The sequence below is a fragment of the Mirounga angustirostris genome, unplaced genomic scaffold (assembly GCF_029215605.1).
Source record: "Mirounga angustirostris isolate CCGP_5_RB_7025 unplaced genomic scaffold, mMirAng1.0.hap1 SCAF_7, whole genome shotgun sequence".
NCBI lineage: Eukaryota > Metazoa > Chordata > Mammalia > Carnivora > Phocidae > Mirounga > Mirounga angustirostris.
The window spans coordinates 125107822-125129296 of NW_026991715.1; the positions used below are offsets into that span (position 1 = coordinate 125107822).

Here is a 21475-nt window from a genome sequence, read left to right on the forward strand (position 1 = left end):
CCACCATCTCTGCCCTAGCCCTGGAAATGCTGGTTATGATATACATCCAAAAGAGAAACAGAAGGAGGATTGTAGTAGACATAAGGTATCTCCCACTCCTGTTTTGTCTCCCTTCCAAAGTTTTAGTTAATCCATTAACAATGCTAATAAACTTTAATTATCAATTAGTGCACACTTTAAAATTAAGGCTATTATTGGAACATTCATCAACAGCCTTGCTTTGCATATTATTTCATCAGCATTTTCTTTTACTATGTTTACAGAAAAAGGCACACCCATAAAAAGACAACAATTTTCTTTCAAAAGACTCAATGCATATAATCTTATTTAAAACACACACACACACACACAGAAAACAGGGGCTCCTGGTTGGCTCAGTCAGTTAAGCGTCTGACTCTTGATTTTGGCTCAGGTCATGATCTTAGGGTCCTGGGATCTAGCTCCACATCGGGCTCCCTGCTCAGAGGAGAGCCGGCTTCTCCTTCTCTCTCTGCCCTCCCCCACGCTTATGCTTGCTTGCTCTCTCTCACACACTCTCTCCCTTTCTCTCAAATAAGTAAATAAAATCTTAAAAAAAAAACAGAAAACTGTTATTCAGTCTCCTAAAATGCTTGAATTACAGCCATGAAAGGCCAAAGCTTACAAACGAGCTTTGGAGTCCCATACCTAAGCATGCACTTCTCTGCATAGCTGTACTTTGGGTTTACTCACACATCAGTTCTATGTCAAAGGTCTGATCTTCTTTATCAACTTTCTATTCTAGGCAAGTTGATTTTTGCATCATCTGAAATCTAACCTTATAAATTATGCCTTTGTTCCTGCCATTTACTCTTCATACACAGGATGTGGCCTATCCCCACCATGCTCATCAAAATGTAACCCTCTACAAGGCTCATTCAAATTCCATGCCCTCCAGAAAGCCGCTCTTCTGTGTCCTGATCTCTGAATTTGATCTCATCAGCCTCATCTTTCCACTTAACCCTAAAAAGAAAACTCAGCCATGCACTAATCACATGACATTTCACCACCATAACATGTACTTGCATACATCGAGCCTTCACTATAGCAATTTTCTGCCTGCTCACAATACCCTTCTTTTTTTCCATTCTCTGTTCCCCAGCCTCTTGTCAGCTTTGCAAAGCTGTATTAATCAGCTCAGGTTACCATAACAAAATACCACAAGCTAGATGGCTAATCATCAGAAATTTATTTTCTCACAGTTCTGGAGGCTAGAAGTCCAAGATCAAGGTAATTTAGTTTCTGTTGAGGGCTTTCTTCTTGCCTTGTACATGCCCACCTTCTTGCTTTGTTATATGCATACCTGGCTCTGTGGTGTTTCTCTTCTTATAAACACACTAAACCTATAAGATCAGGGTCCACCCTTACAACCTAATGTAACCTTAATTACTTCCAAAGAGTCTCATGTCCAAATGCAGCCACACTGGGGGTTAGGGCTTCAACACATGAATTTAGAGAGTACACAAACATTCACTCACAATATTCTCACATTTCATGATCAACCTACATATAATCTACTCTGTGAACTACCCAAAATAATTAAGTACATCTTTCTCATGTCCATAGCATGTTGTGACCTAGATGTGAGCCTCTTCTTCTGATTTATCCATATGTGCTTGAAAAGAAAATATTAGACAAGGGTTCTATATATGCTCAGTTGAAAAAACATGCATTTGTATTGTTCACTACTATACTCTTACTGTTGTCTTAACAATTTCTGAATCTCCCATTATGATTGTAGATTTGTCTATTCCTCATTAATTCTGTCAATTTTTTTTTTTTTTTTTTAGATTTATTTATTTGAGAGAGAGAGAAAGCACGTGAGAGGGGACAGGGTCAGAGGGAGAAGCAGAGTCCCTGCTGAGCAGGGAGCCTGATGCAGGGCTCGATCCCAGGACTCCAGGATCATGACCTGAGCCAAAGGCAGTCGCTTAACCAACTGAGCCACCCAGGTGCCCTAATTCTGTCAATTTTTGCTTTAAATATATTGTGTTAAATTCACAGAGGCTAAGGAATGCCAAATTTTCCTGGAGGATAAACTGTTCCCTTTGCCATTAAGTAATGACATTCATTTGGCTAATTAGACTAATTATGACTTAAAGACTATTTTGTCTTAAGTTAATTTTATAAGATTAATCAGTTATCTCTTGGTTAGTATTTTCCTGCTATTTTTTATTCCTCTTTCTCTCAACCTTTCCACGTCATTACATTTTAGGTGTATCACTCGTAAACAGAATATACCTGAATTTTTAAATTTAATCTGAGAATTTTAAGTGGCAAGTTGAGTCCACTTACATCTTTTGTGAACACTGATATATCTGTATTCGTGCCTACCACCTTACTTCTTTTCTATCTCTATTTACCAAGATTTACCTCTACGTTTTTTTTCTTCTTTCCTGTCTTTTACTGGAATGACTGAGTCTTCTTCAATGGCACATCAAGAGTATTGCAGTGGAAGTGGTGCACACAGCAAAGGGGTGCATTTTCTGTAAAGAACCTCAAAACGCATACATACACACACACATCTCATGTTTCATGTGAAAAAAAATTTTCAAAATTAAAATTAAAAGCTTTCTTTGATCAGGGTGCCTGGGTAGTTCAGTTGGTTAAGCGTCCGACTCTTGGTTAACGCTCAGGTCATGATCTCAGGGTGATGAGTTCGAGCCCTGCGTTTGGCTCCGCCCTCAGCATGGAGTCCACTTGAGATTCTTTCTCCCTCCCCCTCTGCACCTCCCTGTTCTCATGCTCTCTCTCTAAAATAACAAATAAAAAAATCTTTAAAAAGCTTTCTTTGATTAACTATGAAATAACATAAATTGACAAATCTGATACATTGGTATTGAATAAGAATATGCAAAGAATGCCGATTTTGTGAAGTCACTGACAGATTTGCAAAAGCTGTTTCTTTTTTTTTTTTTTTAAAGATTTTATTATTTGACAGAGAGAGAGACAGCGAGAGAGGGAACACAAGCGGGGGAGAGGGAGAGGGAGAAACAGGCCTCCCGCCGAGCAGGGAGCCCGATGCGGGGCTCAATCCCAGGACCCTGGGACCATGACCTGAGCCGAAGGCAGACGCCCAACGACTGAGCCACCCAGGCGCCCCAAAAGCTGTTTCTCTTCTGATCATTATTTGTTTCATCTCATAACCGTTACTGAAAATTTACCACAGAGGAGGGTGGTATTAAAAAATGATCCACTCGGGGTCTCAAATACACAAAGTATACCAATGGTTTTCTTCATCTTTTCTTTTACTCTTTTGAGGTTATACAATTTATTTCTATTCTTTGGCAATTAGTCTTAAAATAACGATTTGCATACTTAAACTAATTTGAAGTTAATTAATAGCTCTAGCCTCCTCCCAAATAATACAAGGCCTTCAAACTGAATGAACTGATTCCACTCTCCTATCTTCCACGTCACTGCTCACAATAATTTTAGATCCACTTTGTTTTTAAATCCCCCTATATCGGGGCACCTGGGTGGCTCAGTTGGTTAAGCAGCTGCCTTCAGCTCAAATCTTGATTTCATGGGTCCTGGGATGGAGCCCCGCGTGGGGCTCCCTGCTCAGCAGGGAGTCTGCTTCTCCCTCTGCCCCTCCCCCCACTCATGTGAGTGAGTGGGCAAGCTCACGCGTGCTCTCTAATAGATAAAATCTTTAAAAAAAAAAAAAAAAAACGGGGCGCCTGGGTGGCTCAGTCGTTAGGCGTCTACCTTCGGCTCAGGTCATGATCCCAGGGTCCTGGGATCGAGCCCCACATCGGGCTCCCTGCTCCGCGGGAAGCCTGCTTCTCCCTCTCCCACTCCCCCTGCTTGTGTTCCCTCTCTTGCTGTCTCTCTCTGTCAAATAAATAAAAAAATCTTAAAAAAAAAAAAAATCCCCCTGGGGTGCCTGGGTGGCTCAGATGGTAAAGCAACTGCCTCTGGCTCGGGTTGTAATCTCAGGGTCCTGGGATCGAGCCCCACATCGGGCTCCCTGCTCAGCCGGGAGTCTGCTTCTCCCTCTGCCTCTGCTGCTCCCCCTGCTCATGCTCTGTCTCTCCCTCTCAAATGAATAAATAAAATCTTAAAAAAAAAAAACCCTAAATTTATTCATTACTATTATTTATACTCAATGCTTATATAGATTTAACAAAATGTCTATTAATTAACTCCTTTTTTTAAGACATTGCTTCCTGCTGCCCATTTATTATTTCTGAGTTATATTTTCTTGTTCCTGAAGTACATCCTTTAGAGTTCTTTCAACAAGGGCTATCAGTAGTAAACTCAAAATTGTTCTTTATTTGCTCTCACTCATGAATAACAGCAGGGAACTGATCCCTACACTACCACAATGAATTGTTAAATTACTACTGAAATACTTACTTCCTCCTCCTCTGAATCACCGTCATCGTCATCATCTTCTTCTACTTCTTCATAAAGAGGTGGAGGTAAAGGACCGAGGATATCTTCCTCAATATGATTACTTGGTTCTTTCATCATTTTAAGGGGTAAAGGAGGGCCAATTAATTCATCATCAGAAGAACCAGAACTCTCCTCACTCTCACTGCTGCTTGTATCCCTGAAAATACAGAAACAAACTCTTGTTTGTTTATTTTGCAACATAACACTTGTGTGTTCTGCAACAAAGAACACACTCTAGAGATAGTACTGATTTCCCAGGAAACCCTGCCTCTCCTTTTAACAACTGAGTTTTAATTTTAATTAATTAATGTGTAATTTGTTAAATTTGTAATTCAAGCATTAAATGTGTAACTCATTTTATCTTAAGAAAGTAGAAGTTTCTTTTATCTACTTATCTTAACCTAAACATAAATTAAAGTCACAGCAATTATATGTTAGAGGCCCCTTAGGGCATCCTCACTCATAAAGAGCCAGAAGAACAACTGGAATGTGGAAGAAAAACTACAAAATACTACATCCATAAGAAAGAAAACCCCCAAGATAACCAATGTTTCTGATCACTATATCTGAATCCAATCACTGTTTACCACAGGAGCAAATAAAGCCAGCCATGTAAGAAAGTTAATATTACTCCCAAAACGTTTCAATATATTTTCTGAAATACAAATTATTTCTCTTTTAATTCAAGTTTACTGAGTTGCTAAAATGTTCTTTGTAGCATCCTTGGATTCTAAAACTATCTTACACTAGAGAGTATTACACTGATTCTCAATGTTTTTCTACCCAGCACACCTGTGAACTGTTACACACTTTCATTAAGGTCTTTATCACACACCTCTAGGCATTCTGAAAGTCCACCATCCACCCTCTCTCCTACCCCATCCCAAAGGATTGAGAATTGCGTTCCTAATTACTTCAATTAATATATCAAATATTTTATAAAACTCAAAGTATTATCTTCTACTAAAATATTTCTAGTATATAAGCTCCATGAAAGCAGAAACTGCTCTCTGTTGCATTCATTGCTGTCTCTAGCACCTAAACGATGCCTGACATATAACAGGCACTCTCAATATCCACTGAAGAAAAAAATGGGATTTTTATTTTGATTTTCATCTAAGTTGACTACTGAAGGGAGTACATACTTACATACATGTTATCCGTATACAAAGGGTCCTATCTTTGCTTGGAGCAAGCAAACCTCCACAAAGAGAACTTCTCTTTGTTTTTGCCATGGTTTAGCTCACTGTGCTCCATCCCCACAGGCCTTCTTTCAAATTGAATAGGTTAAGCTTGGTCCAGCATGAGGGTCTTTGCACTTGCAGTCCCCTCTGCTGGAAGTGACTGTTAAATGGGCCTCTTTCTCTTCATTCAGGTCTCCTCAAGTATCGCCTCCTCAAAGAGGCCTTATATGCCCCCTGTCTAAACTTTATCAAACACAGCCCTATCAGTCACCATTATCTTCATTATCTTACTAATCTTTATCACATACCTCACTAAACTATCTTATTTAATTGGTTACTTAGTTGTTTATAATCTGTTATCCAGTCTCCTCAGATACCCCACAACAATATGAGCTCAGAGAGCTCATCTGACTTGCTAATTGCTGTAGCCCCAATGCCTAAAGTAGTGCCTAACCCACAACAGACGCTCAATAAGTAACAGTTGAATGACTGACTGAAGAGATTTTTATTAAAGTAGTCACACTCCACAATTTTCTCCCTTGTCATTAAGTCACAAATTCCCAGCTATACTAATTTAGAAATCACAGACTTTCTTAATGCAAAATTATTCAGAGCATAGAGAGCTCTAAACTATTAATCTTTAGCACCGATGCTTTAACTGAGTTTAACTAGCAATGAACTAAGAACTAAATGAATCCAAGTTGATTTCATGGCTGATTATACAGTCCTAATACTGACACGAAACTGAATGGAATGTATCAGCTTCTATGCAGCTTCTAGTTCCATTTCTGTCTTTTTGCTTCTAATGTACACAAGCCAAAAAAATAAACAATTTTTAACATATTTTCAATTTCTGAAAAACAAGAGTCCATGAAATTATGTCCAAAAATGTCCGTGACAGAAAACAGAACACATTCCATGTTTAAAATACTCCTAAATTCAATGTGGTACCAAAATATGAACCAGAGCCTGAGAAACAATATGTATCTGATGAGAAAACAGAGGAGTCAAAACCTAGTATTTTTCTCAGCTGACTTTTAATTTTTTTAAGATTTTATTTATTTGAGAGAGAGAGAGAGAAAGCACAAGCAGGGGGAGTGGCAGCAGGAGAGGGACAAGCAGACTCCCCGCTAAGCAGGGAGCCTGACGTGGGGCTCAATCCCAGGACCCCGGGATCACAACCTGAGCTGAAGGCAGAGGCTGAACTGACTGAGCCGCCCAGGTGCCCCTCAGCTGACTTTTTAAAAGAGAGTTTAGCTAAGCACTAAATATGTAATTATACAATTTCAATATAGGAACTAAATTCATAACCAAAATTCATTGTTTCTGGTACTAATTTCTTTTTTTTCTTTTTTTAAAGACTTAATTATTTGACAGAGAGACAGACAGAGAGAGAGTGAACACAAGCAAGGGGAATGGGAGAGGGAGAAGCAGGCTTCCCGCGGAGCAGGGAGCCCCATGTGGGGCTCGATCCCAGGACCCTGGGATCATGATCTGAGCCAAAGGCAGATGCTTAACGACTGAGCCACCCAGGCGCCCCAATTTCTTTTTTTTTTTTAATTTTATTTATTTGACACAGAGAGAGAGCACAAGCAGGGGGAGTAGCAGGTGGAGGAAGAGGAACAAGCAGGCTCCCCACTGAGCAGGCAGCCCAACTCGGGGCTCGATCCCAGAACCCTGGGATCATGACCTGAGCCAAAGGCAGACACCCAACCAATTGAGCCACCCAGGGGCCCCTGGTACTAATTTCTTTAGAGGAAATGCAAATGTCTAAACGATTCCTACCTTACAGATTTGGAATATATCAATTATTTCTCTCCTATCCTGTAGCTATATTTCATAGAATAAGTATTTCTTACCAGTATTTGATATTTAAATGGAAACTTCCATCCATACACTATTTCTTTAAAGCCAAAAAAGTGGTAGTCTTAGATGACTTCCTCTAAACCAAATTTTAATAACACTGTAGGTTGTTTTTTGTTTTTTTTTTTTTAATTATTTGTATGTTTTGTGGGGGTGTCTGGCTGGCTCAGTTGGTAGAACATGCAACTCTCAATCTCAGGGTTGTGGGTTCAAGCCCTCTACACTGGGTGTAGAGATTACTTAAGAAAATAAAATCTCAAAAAAAAATTATTTGTATGTTTTGTGAAACAGACTCTTAATATACTACAAGGTAAAAAACTAGCCTGAAACTTGTTTAAAATATACAGGACTGAATGAAATACAGCCAAGAAAGCAGAAGAGGAGGGGCACCTGGGTGGCTCAGTCAATTAAACACCTGCCTTCGGCTTAAGTCATGATCCCAGGGTCCTGGGATTGAGCCCCACATCCAGTTCACTGCTCAGTGGGGAGCCTGCTTCTCCCTCTCCCCAACTCCCTGCTTGTGCTCTCTCTCCCTATCTCTCTCTCTCAAATAAAATTTTTAAAAAAAAAGAGAGAGAAGAGGAATTCCAGAACCAAATTGAAATTATAAGAAATAATTTATATATAACAAGTATGCATTTAAAGATAGTGAAGATGATCACCATGCAATGATTGCTGAACATCCATAAAATAAAATAGAAAACACACTGCTACGTAAGAAGGCTAATGTGATTTAAAAAAATCCTGACATGCTCAATTTCCCTAAAATTCCTTATACCACTATCCTTTTTTCAGTGTCAGAATAATTGTGTTGGGGGCGCCTGGGTGGCTCAGATGGTTAAGCGTCTGCCTTCGGCTCAGGTCATGATCCCAGGGTCCTGGGATCGAGTCCCGCATCGGGCTCCCTGCTCCTTGGGAGCCTGCTTCTCCCTCTGCCTCTCTCTCTCTGTCTCTCATGAATAAATAAATAAAATCTTTAAAAAAAAAAAAAAAAAGAATAATTCTGTTGTTGGGGCACCTGGGTGACTCAGCCGGTTAAGCATCTACCTTCGGCTCAGGTCATGACCCCAGGGTGCTGGGATTGAGCCCCACATTGGGCTCCCTGCTCAGCAGGGAGCCTGCTTCTCCCTCTCCCTACCGCTCTGCCTGCTTGTGCTCCCTCTCTCTCGGTCAAATAAATAAAATCTTTAAAAAATAAAAAAATAAAAATAAATAAAACCATAAAACTCTTAAAAGAAAACAAGGGGGAAAAATATGTAAGTTGGACTTCATCAAAACTAAAAACTTTAATGCATCAAAGTACATTATTAAGAAAGTGAAAAGACGGGTTCTGGCTGGCTCCGTTGGTAGAGAATGTGACTCTTGATCTTGGGGATTGTGAGTTTAAGCCCCACATGTGGCATAGAGTTTATTTTAAAAAATATATATTTAAGAAAGTGAAAAGACAGTACGCCTGGGTGGCTCAGTCAGTTAAGCCTCTGCCTTCAGTTCAGGTCATGATCCCAGGGTCCTGGGATCAAGTCCTGCATCAGGCTCCTGGCTCAACGGGGAGCCTGCTTCTCCCTCTGCCTGCCGCTCCCCCAGCTTGTGTTCTGACAAATAAAAAAATCTTTAAAAAAAAAAAGGTGAAAAGACAATCTATAGAAGGGGAGAAAATATCTGCAAATCATATACAGAATTAACAGTTTAATAACCAGAATATATAAAGAACTCCTATAATTCAACAACAGAAAGACAAACAATCCAATTTATTTATTTATTTATTTATTTATTTATTTATTTATTTATTTATTTTTAAAGATTTTATTTATTTGACAGAGACACAGCGAGAGAGAAAACACAAGCAGGGGGAGTGGGAGAGGGAGAAGCAGGCTTCCCGCGGAGCAGGGAGCCCGATGCGGGGCTTGATCCCAGGACCTCGGGATCATGACCTGAGGCGAAGGCAGACGCTTAACGACTGAGCCACCCAGGCGCCCCCAAACAATCCAATTTAAAAATGGTTACAGGACTTTGTTATTTCTCCAAAGAATATATGCAAATGGCCAATACACACATCAAAAGATGCTCAACATCATTAGATATTAGGGAAATGAAAATAAAAAACAATGAGATACCACTTCATACCTACTAGGATGACTACAATAAAAACATAAGAAAATGGAAAATAACTAATGGGAAGAATGTAAAAAAACTGGAATCCTCATACATTGCTGATAAGAATGTAAAATGGTGCAACCACTGTGTAACAGTTTGGCAATTCCTCAAAAAAGAAAGTTAAACATAAAATTACCATATGACCCATAAATTCCACTCCTAGGTATATACTCAAAAGAATTAAAAACAAAGACTCAAAAACATACTTGTACACTAATGTTCATTGCACTCACAGTACTCAAAAGGTGAAAACAATCTAGGAGCTCCTGAGTGGCTTAGTCGTTAAGCGTCTGCCTTCGGCTCAGGTCATGATCTTGGGGTCCTGGGATCGAGCCCCGCATCGGGCTCCCTGCTTCGCAGGAAGGCTGCTTCTCTCTCTCCCACTCCCCTTGTTTGTGTTCCCCCTCTCCCTGTGTCTCTCTCTGTCAAATAAATAAAATCTTTAAAAAAAAAAAAATGGGGCGCCGCTGGGTGGCTCAGTTGGTTAAGCGACTGCCTTTGGCTCAGGTCATGATCCTGGAGTCCCGGGATCGAGTCCCGCATCGGGCTCCCTGCTCGGCAGGGAGTCTGCTTCTCCCTCTGGCCCTCCTCCCTCTCATGCTCTCTGTCTCTCATTCTCTCTGTCTCAAATAAATAAATAAAATCTTTAAAAAAAAAAATGAAAACAATCCAAATGTTCATCAACAAATGGATAAACAAACTGTGATATACACATACACTGGAATCCTATTCAGCCATTTAAAGGAATGAAGTTCTGATAAAACACGAACCTTGAAAACATCTTACAAAGTGAAAGAAGCCAGACACAAAAGTTACAATTTAGTAATATGAAGGTAAATAAAAGATGAAAAAAAAACTTAAATAATTTTCTCTGGGAAGCAAGAATTAACAGGGGAAAATGAAGCTTTATAATGTTTGATTTTGTAATGTGTATAAATTACTTCAATAAAAATTTAAAATATCAGTGGTTGCTAGGAGTTAGGAAGAGGCAGGAATGAATAGGTAGAGCACAGAGGATGTTTCGGGCACTGAAACTACTCTGACTGATACTATGGCTACATGTCATTACTTATCTGTCCAAACCCACAGAATGTACAACATCAAAGAGTGAACCGTCACGTAAACTACGGATTCTAAGTGATGATGACATGTCAGCACAGGTTCATCAATTCTAACAAATGTACCACTCTGGTGGAGGATGTTGATGATGATTTATTTGACAGAGAAAGACACAGTGAGAGAGGGAACACAAGCAGGGGGAGCGGGAGAGGGAGAAGCAGGCCTCCCGCCGAGCAGGGAGCCCGATGCGGGGCTCGATCCCAGGACTCCGGGATCACGACCCAAGCCAAAGGCAGACGCCCAACGCCTGAGCCACCCAGGCACCCCTCAATAAGCTTCTATGAAAGGAAAGGAGGGAGGAAGAAAGAGGAACTTTTGTACATATAAAACAGAGGACGATGGGGCGCCTGGGTGGCTCAGTCCGTTAAGCATCCGACTCTTGATTTCGGCTCAGGTCATGATCTCGGGGTGGTGAGATGGAGATCCACACTGGGCTCCATGCTCAGCGCAGACTCTGCTTGAGATTCTCTCTCTCCCTCTGCTCCTCACCACTCCCCTCGCGCACCCCCACCGGCTCACACACACACACACACACACACACACACACTCTCTCTCTCTCTCTCTCTCTCTCTCTTTCAGTTAAATACTAAGGTCTTTAAAAAAAATAAAATAACAGAGGATGGCTACAAGGCAGTCACTAAAAACATATTTTATAATAATATAGAAAAACAGCAACCTAAATTGACTAGAAATTGGAAAAAATATTTCTAAAAGGAAAACCAAACGGCATCAAATATGAATGAACTATAGCCTCATTTGTCAACATGAATATCTCAAAAATATCTTGTTGTGGGGTGTCTGGGTGGCTTAGTTGGTTAAGTGTCCAACTCTTGATTTCAGCTCAGGTCATGATCTCAAGGTCATGAGATCAAGCCCCGTATCGGGCTCCATGCATGGAGCCTGCTTAGGATCCTCTCTCTCCCTCTTCCTCTGACTCTCCGCCCCCCTAAAAAAATATTTTGAATAAAAAAATTTTTTTTGAAAAAAAAACACTCATGACAGCATTAACAGCATCAATATAAAATAAGAAATCATATAAAACATCATATTGTGGGGTGCCTGGGTGGCTCAGTTGTTAAGCATCTGCCTTCGGCTCAGGTCATGATCCCAGGGTCCTGGGATCCAGCCCCGCATCGGGCTCCCTGCTCGGCGGAAGCCTGCTTCTCCCTCTCCCACTCCCCCTGCTTGTGTTCCCTCTCTCGCTGTGTCTCTCTGTCAAATAAATAAATAAAATCTTAAAAAAAAAAAAAAAAAATCATATTGTTTAGGAATACTTATATCTAATAAAACTATTAAAAAGAGGAAGGAAGGATAAACAAAGTGGAGGAGAGAGAAATATGAGCAGAGAGAGGACTTCAAACACACTCGTAAAGCTCTACACTACAGGTATTGACTTCATTGTTCTCTTTACTTTAAGTGCAGGATATCTAAAGTTTTATATGTATGACATACTTCATAGCAAAAGCTTTTTGTTTAATTAAGGGGAAAAACATCCCTGACCTTACGGTGTCAATAATCTTATACAAGAACACATAACAAAAACAGTACATGATAGTATACAATATGCTAAGTGCTATACTAGACATATAAGGGGAAAGATCTTAAAACATGCAAAACAATATTATATACATCTTAGGGATATAGAAATATGTTATAATGTTATAAAGAGAGACGTAAAAAATATTTTAAGTTTGGAAGATTGGTTACCTCTGCCAAGAAGGGAGGGAGATGCAATGGAAGGCAGTTCTAAGAAGTGTTCACTGTAAAAGTTTACTTCTTAAGTTGTCTAGTGAGTACAGTTCTTTATTATCTTTTTGATAGTCTTAAATACTTCATAATAATCTCATTTAAAATTTTAAAGTAATTTTTATTAATCTAGAAAAAAGAAAGTAGCATAATAATCTATTTGAGGAAAAATAATTGCCTAAGAAATAGATCTTAAAAACATTAAAATATGATCAAACACATGAAAAAATGTTTGTACAATGAAAAACAAGTTTTTTAAAAAGCTAGAGAATGAGAAAATATATCAAATCTAACAAGTTTATCAATATACATAGAAAGTATGAGGTCCAAATTCAAGTGGAGAAAGAAATAATCACATTTTATTTTTTAAAAAGACATCAAAATCACAAGAAAAAAATGTATAGCCTTAAGGCAAAGAAGTAATCAGATTTTATTTTTTTAAAAGACATCAAAATCACATGAAAAAATGTATAGCCTTAAGGCAATTAAAATTATGCAAAAATTACAAAACTTCAAGATGCCTCAATGAAGAAAAAAGTTAACAGTTTTCTCCTGCCTATATTTTTTACTGTTATTTTTTTTTCCTAATAAAAGAAAGCCACTGGCAAAAGGGCCTGTAAAAGTCCTTAAACAGGGATGCCTGGGTGGCTCAGTCAGTTAAGCGTCTGCCTTCCGCTCAGGTCATAATCCCAGGGTCCTGGAATTGAGCCCTGCATCAGGCTCCCTGCTCAGCAGGAAGCCTGCTTCTCCCTCTGCTGTTCCCCCAGTTTGTGTGTGCTCTCTCCCTCTGTCTCTCCCTTTGACAATAAAACCTTAAAAAAAAATAAAAGAAAAAAAGAAAAAGATACCAGGTTCTTAGAACAAAATCAGTCTTTATCCTCTTTTTTTTTCTTTGCAAAACTACCAGTTTCAATTACCTAAGATTAAACACCTAAATGGGAATGACAGTTTAACAGAATCTTTTTGAGAAAGTCAAGCACCTGGAAGATGACTTGGAGCAATCTCTGACTACATGTGAGCCCGATGATGTTGGTTCAATATCTTCATTTTGCCTTCTTAATTCTTTCTCTCTGTTCATTTCTTCCTCTTTTTCTCTTGCTTCTGAAAAGGTTTTCAAAAATTTCCAATAGTTAAGATTTCAAAATTTGTCAGGATTAATAAAGGCTAAAAATTAATATGGTCAAAGAGATGTAATTTAGAGTGGTACTAAAAGCAAAAACTTACCAACCTAAATACCCAAATTGGGAAAATAACTGAACTACTGTATATTAACATAAAATACAGCCAATAGGGACACCTGGGTGGCTCAGTCAGTGAGCATCTACCTTCGGCTCCAGCATGATCCCGGAGTCCTGGGTTCCAGTTCCCAGTTGGGCTCCCTGCTCAGCAGGGAGTCTGCTTCTCCCTCTTCTTGCCGCTCCCCCTACTTGTGCTCTGTATCTCTCTCTCTGACAAATAAATAAAATCTTTTAAAAATTAATTTAATTAAATACAGCCAATAAAAATAGTGATGGAAACTATACAAATCTGGGAAACTAACAACAGATATGCTAAGCTAAATGAGCATGTGAATAGTATATGAATGACACTGCACTATCTAAGGGGGCACCTGACTGGCTCAATCGCTGGAGCATGTGACACTTGACCTCAGGGTTGTGGGTTTGAGCCCCGCACTGGGTATAGAGATTACTTAAAAATAAAATCTTAAAAAATAAAAATTTGGGCGCCTGGGTGGCTCAGTTGGTTGAGCGACTGCCTTCAGCTCAGTTCATGATCCTGGAGTCCCAGGATCGAGTCCCACATCGGGCTCCCTGCTCGGCAGGGGGTCTGCTTCTCCCTCTGACCCTCTTCCCTCTCGTGCTCTCTGTCTCTCATTCTCTCTCTCTCAAATAAATAAATAAAATCTTTGAAAAAAAATAATTAAAAAATAAAAATTTAAAAAAATAAAAAGAGGGGCGCCTGGGTGGCTCAGTTAAGCGTCTACCTTTGGCTCAGGTCATGATCCCAGTATCCTGGGGTCTAGCCCTGAGTTGGGCTCCCTGCTCGGCAGGGAGTCTGCTTCTCCCTCTCCCTGCCCCCTGCTTGTGCTCTCTCTTACTATCTCTCTGAAATAAATAAATAAAATCTTTTAAAAATAAATAATTAATTAATTAAAATAAAAATATGTGGAAGGTGATAAGCAAAAAATAAAGTATCCAAAGGTAAGAGTTTAGGTAATTTCACTTTTTATTCTTAGTATTTTAAACTATAAAATCAGAATTTTGTTCATTTCTGAATTTCCCCCACTGGATTTGTGGTAAGGGACTTCCCACAAAAATCATGAGAAAATTTCAGATTTCTAGAGTTATTTACCTTGGAAATACAAAAAAAAATGATCCAAAGAAATCTGATCTTTTTCCTCTGATAATGTCACTCTACAATTGGGGGGCACACAGGAAGGAAATGAATTATATGAATAGTCTGGTTCTCAACTACCACCACCCTCACTAACCTGAGATAATCTTTAACATTTTTTCTTAATAATGAAAAAATAATACACCTAAAAGTATCAAAAGGCACTTATTAATTGGAATGTTGTACTCTTTAGGGTCTTTTGTTGATAGGATATGGAGGATAAGAAACAAGAAGATAACAAATATATGTTTGTAACTAGATAGCCTTTTATTTCAAACAGGGAAGATAAAACTCTATAGGAAGAGGTAAGGCAAACACTATAGCTAGCTCATGTTGATATTTTTTGTGCTCACCACTGGGCTAAGGTGGGTGGGTTAGATAATTCTGCACTCTGATGCTGAGGTTGAAAAAAATAAAAATAAGGAAGATAATATCTAAATATAAGAGTGGGCCTGCATGGCTCCTACCCTCATCCTGCTTCTCCAGTCAATCCCTCCATACTCTCCAGGGTGGGAGGGGAGAGGCTAGGGGTGAAACCACACTTGGACAGTTGATCCTGGGCTCTGGTCTTGGGGCATTTCTCACCTTAATCAGTAAACAATACCTACATGTACATTATTAGCCTCCTATCCGGCAGCCATTCCTTCCTTTTTCCCTTGCTAAGAAAACCCACAATTTTCTCCAGATAAGAGGGAGGAGGTGCTTCAGCAGAGGCTGGGCCCCTCCCTGCCCAGAGGGGTAAAGCTTGATTCCAAATCAACTATATTGCTCTTACCAGTGGCCGTTTTTTGGAACTGATGTTCCACACTAATACCAGCCAATAAGATATGAGAAGTAAGCTGGAGGAACATTTGAGAAAGGTTTTCTTACTTCTAAAAATATATATATACAAAGCAGTATCCTTTCAGCCTGTGAATGTGGTCATCCGCATGTAACAAAATTTCACCTACAATTTCCAGTCATGAGGGCAGTCGGCTTAAAATAAGCCAATACCCTGAAACTGGCAAAGCAGAAAAAGGGGGGAAAAAACTTAACATTCTTCATGTCAGGACTCAGAAGGTGGAAGAGCCCCATTCCAGAGTTGTTTTCATGTGTAACACTAAATTTTTCTTATTTGAGCCATTTTCAATTAGATCTTCTAGGACTTCTTTGTAAGTAACCACCTTATAATAACAACCTTAATTTAACAAATATAATAGCAGCTAATACTTACACATGGAGCTTACTATGTATCAGGTACTGTTTTAAGCACTGCCTATAAATCAGCTCCTTTAATCATCACAACAACCTCTGAAGTAGGTACTATTTTTTTTTAGCTTGTGGTATAAATGACAAAATTGTAAAATATTTAAAGTGCACAATGTGATGATTTAATATACATCTACATTACGAGAAGATTCTCCCCATGGAGTCAATGAACAGATCTATCACCCCACATATTCACCCTTTTTTAAGTGAAAACATTTAAGTTCTACTGTCTTAGCAAATTTCAATTATACAATACAGTTGATGTAGGTACTACTATTTTCACTCCACATTTGAGAAATCTATGCCATAGAAAAGTTAAGTAACAAAGCTATGAAGTCCCCAAGCAGTGAACTGAGGCTCTACAACTTGATCTTTCCAAGATGTGACCAGACTTTCTTAGAGACAAAATTACCCAGTGAGCACCACCTACCTTATATAATAGTTTGCCTGCCTTTCTCTCCAAAGCCCAGCCCTTTACTGCATGCTTGTAGCCAGACTATCTGGAAACTGAGCCGCTTACCTGTCCAACTAGAGTTCCTCACCAGAGGATAAATACTCCAAACTACTTGTACCTAGTAAAGCATCTAATTTTTTTTAAAGATTTTATTTATTTATTTGTCAGAGAGAGAGACAGCATGCGAGCACAAGCAGGGGGAGTGGCAGGCAAAGGGAGAAGCAGGCTCCCTGCTGAGCAAGGAGCCCACTGCTAGACTCGATCCCAGGACCCTGGGATCATGACCTGAGCAGAAGGCAGAGGCTTAACAGACTGAGCCACCCAGGCATCCCCAAGCATCTAATTTTTTTAATTTAAAATTTAAAAAAAATTTTTTAAACACTAGCCAGGATTTTCTAATCAGAGAGTTTTCTGCCATCACCTGTTGCTTCATTAAAGCAAGGGACAAAGATAAAAAGTGGGATTAAGACATTTTAGAGGGGGAAAAAAATATCTTCCTCATTGTTAAGTGAGGACAAAAACCAAAACCAAACAGAATTCAGTAGTCTGTAACTCCCTGCAAAGGGTATCGTTTCATGCATTTTCATCAAATGTGGAACCAAGCACACGATAAGCACTGTAAAAATGCTCTGTATCTTCCCTTAACCAAAGTGAATTAACCTACTATCCCACACCTAATTTTATTCTTCCAAGCACCTGATTTTATTGTTCTCTACTTTCAAACAGTTACCAATTTTTGGATAGCCATTTCTGCAAAAGCTCCTCCATATGTATGCAATTTTTGTCTAGGTAACAGCAAACTATCCAAAACTACCATCTCCCATCTGGGCTCATTCACACAAATTGCAGACTCAAAGGAATGTAATTTGGCACGTGAAAATCTCAGAGCCAATCATTAGAGCAATCACTTAACTTAAAGGAAGAAACGAGACTTAAGATAAAATGTAAAGGAAATAAAATTACTGTAAATATAAGCTAGAATAAATGTTTTCTAATCATGATATTCTTTTTACCCATGGGACTTAAATCTTGCTAAATCTTTTTGTTACTCTAACTTAAAACAATTCACTAGCCTACCAATTTCATGTAAATCTACATTTAATTCTAAATATTTAATGCCAAAATACTAGGAAATTAAAAAATAAGAATATTTTAACTACATTAATTACATTTCTCCATTAAAGATTTAGGGATGTAACTATTATGTACTAACCTCTACTAGGCACTGTAAGTATAAGATGAAAACAAGGTTCTTATCCTCAATACATGAACAATATTAGGATAAAATTTATAGTATTTTTTAAAGTGTTATGGAAAAAAAGGCAGGGAACAATTACTAGGTCCAGACAGGTTTTCAAAAAATTCCTAGAAAAAGTAAAATATGTGTGAGGGCTTAAAGGATGAGATAGGATTTACCCAGGTAGGAAGACCATTTCAGGTACACACATACACACACACACACACACACAATTCTTTAAGCTTTTCTAATTTCTAAAATCTCTGGGACAGTTTTTCTTTTCAGGATCACTAAATCATCCATTGAAATCATATTCAAATCCTATCTTAACTGTTTTTTCAAAGATATTGTTTCCTGTCCTACCACAGAGAAGGTTCATAAATCCATCTAAAGCACAGGCATACCACCTGGGTGGCTCAGTCAGTTAAGCCTCTGTCTTTGGCTCAGGTCAGGATCTCGGGGTCCTGGGATTGAGCCCTCTGGTGCCACCATCCCCCCTCCACGGGCTCCCTGCTCAGCGAGGAGTCTGCTTCTCCCACTCTCTCTGCTCCCCCCCTCCCCCATGCACGCACTCGCTGGTGCTCTAATAATTTTTAAATATATTTAAATTTAAATAAAACACATGCACACCCAAAATAAGCATTTGAATAAATTTTTCTTCCCCATTTATCTCCTCATAGTATTATAGCTCTAAAAAAGGACCTAAGTCGGGGCGCCTGGGTGGCTCAGCCGGTTAAGCGTCTGCCTTCGGCTCAGGTCATGATCCCAGGGTCCTGGGATCGAGCCCCGCATCAGGCTCCCTGCTCCGCAGGAAGCTTGCTTCTCCCTCTCCCACTCCCCCTGCTCGTGTTCCCTCTCTCGCTGTGTTTCTCTCTGTCAAATAAATAAATAAAATCTTTAAAAAAAATAAAAAAGGACCTAAGTCTTACATATGCCCTAGACATAATTATTAGACCTTTCGGAAAAATAAAACATATAGAGGTGGCTGGGTGGCTCTGTGGGTTAAGCATCTGCCTTCAGCTCAGGTCATGATCCCGGAATTCTAGAATCGAGTCCTGTTTCAGGCTCCCTGCTCAGCAGAGAGCCTGAGTCTCCCTCTGCCCCTCCTACCCCTCCTGCTCGCTGGTGCTCTCTCAAATAAATAAATAAACAAACAAACAAACAAATAAATAAATAAAATCTTTTAAAAAAAGAAAAAAACACTTTAAAAAAAACAAACCAATTGTACCATTATTTCCTGACATTTAACATAATGCATACTTTATTGAGGTTTTATAGTAATTCATCCTTTCTATTAGAGCATTTACCAACTAAAACAGTTCATATACATAAACACAGACAAACTTTCTATTAAAAGGGACTGCCGGGGGGCGGGGGGGAACCATAAGAATTATTTTCCTCAAGTCTAATGTCAATGCCAATCTCTAATCCAATCACGAGATAAATAATGCCCATATCGCAATTTTTGAACTTTCAAGAAAAATAAGTGAAACTTTGGATTCATGTATTTAGATCAGGGGTAAAAACAGCAGTCCAGGGGCGCCTGGGTGGCTCAGTTGTTAAGCGTCTGCCTTCGGCTCAGGTCATGGTCCCAGGGTCCTGGGATCGAGCCCCGCATTGGGCTCCCTGCTCAGCGGGAAGCCTGCTTCTCCCTCTCCCACTCCCCCTGCTTGTGTTCCCTCTCTTGCTGTGTCTCTGTCAAATAAATAAAATCTTTAAAAAAAAAAAAAACAGCAGTCCAAGTCCGAGGATATAATACTAAATCAACAAAGTTCAACACAATTCATCCACAAACATCACAGGAGAACTTGGTCTTGAGATGATTTTTCAAATTTTAAAAATCTAGTAACTGTTCGCTGTAATTCCCCTTAGGTGCTAAATGCATACATGCTTTACTAAGAAAAACTGTAAGAGTTTAAAGTGATATTTTTAAAGTACTTTACTGTTTAAAAGGTACTATGCCCAACATCTTAATCCCTTTAAGAAACTTCTAAGGGATTCCTTATTATCACTTCCACCTAAGAGATGAGGAAATTAAGGATCTGATATTTGAAAATCCACCCAACGTTCTCTCTAGTAGGATGTGCAGCTGACCCTCACACCTAGGTCCTCCAACTCCAAATCCGAAGCTCTATACAATGGACGGGGCCATTTTAAAACATTCTCCAAAGAAGCAGAATTTATTTTTTAAAAGGCAGTATTGGAGTTCTAAATTCAATCTTCTCAAGTATATATCGAGGACTTATCTTTCAAGGCATGGTACAGGGAACTATAAAACTTACTTAGGTGAACAGACAATCTCTGTTCCAAGTGTTTTGTTATCACAAGCTGAAAGACGTAAATACAAGAGAGCTATACTCTAATAGCATAAGCATTCACTAAAATGCTTAATTTAAAAATTAAGTGGTTAGGGGCGCCTGGGTGGCTCAGTCGTTAAGCGGCTGCCTTGAGCTCAGATCATGATCTCAGGGTCCTGGGATCGAGCCCCACATCGGGCTCCCTGCTCAGCGGGAAGCCTGCTTCTCCCTCTCCCACTCCCCCTGCTTGTGTTCCCTCTCTCACTGTGTCCCTGTCAAATAAACAAATTTTTAAAAAAATAAAAATTAAGTGGTTAAAGCATTTGTAAATATGCCTCAAGTAGTAGCATGTCTTTGTATCTTGTCTGATGATATTAAATTATTTATTATTTTTAAGTGTGGTAGAAGTATTTCAGTTAAGTTTTTAAAAGGTTCAGTATCGGGACGCCTGTGTGGCTCAGTCGGTTAAGCGTCTGACTTCAGCTCAGGTCATGATCCCAGGGTCCTGGGATCGAGTCCCGCATCGGGCTCCCTGCTCCGCGGGGAGCCTGCTTCTCCCTCTGCCTCTGCCTCTCTCTCTCTCTCTCTATCTCTCATGAATAAATAAATAAAATCTTTAAAAAAAAAAAAAGGTTCAGTATCTCTTAAAGACACATACTAAAATATTTATGGGTGTGGGCGCCTGGGTGGCTCAGTTGGTTAAGCGACTGCCTTCGGCTCAGGTCATGATCCTGGAGTCCCAGGATCAAGTCCCACATCGGGCTCCCTGCTCGGCAGGGAGTCTGCTTCTCCCTCTGACCCTCCCCCCTCTCATGCTCTCTCTCTCATTCTCTCTGTCTCAAATAAATAAATAAAATCTTTAAAAAAATAAAATAAAATATTTATGGGTGAAATAATGTGTCTCAGATTTATATCAAAATAATCTGAGAGGGGAAGAAAATGGAAATAACACCAGCTGTGAATTGTTATAGTACTTAAATCTGTGTGACAGGAGTTCATTACTATACTTTTGTATGTTTGAAATGTGTTATTAATGACAGTTCTTTTTAAAAAACAGTATGTGGGCTTCTCACCACAAAAAACCTTATTCTTCCGAAGACCAAAAAATTTCACATCAAGCTCACTTTCCAAATTACTGCTATATAATTTATCATTTTAAAACCAAAAAGGACAATCGCCAGAACATTCACTTAAATTTTTCCAGAAGTCCAGTCTGATTTCTAGCCCCTTTTGCGCTATCAAGATACATCTATCCTTTCGCTGTAAGAATGATCTGAGTCACATCCAAAGAAACCAGTAGAGGGGCACCTGGGTGGCTCAGTCGTTAAGCATCTGCCTTCGGCTCAGGTCATGATCCCAG

General features: G+C 39.3%; 1 protein-coding gene across 4 annotated transcripts in view; it reads right to left on the minus strand.

Moving 5' to 3' along the window:
- The window catches only part of WDR70 (WD repeat domain 70), a 295418-nt gene that overhangs the window by 269387 nt on the left and 4556 nt on the right, over nt 1-21475 (minus strand). For 2 of the 4 annotated variants that reach the window (XM_045862134.2, XM_064596782.1), the window contains exons 4-5: nt 13466-13586; nt 4381-4576 (exon numbers count right to left, since the gene is read on the minus strand). In XM_045862134.2, the coding sequence (XP_045718090.1) occupies nt 4381-4576; nt 13466-13586 (317 nt within the window). Of the gene's footprint in view, nt 1-4380; nt 4577-13465; nt 13587-13810; nt 13932-21475 lie in introns of those variants that run through there. The other 2 variants (XM_064596783.1, XM_064596784.1) reach the window with 2 other exon arrangements.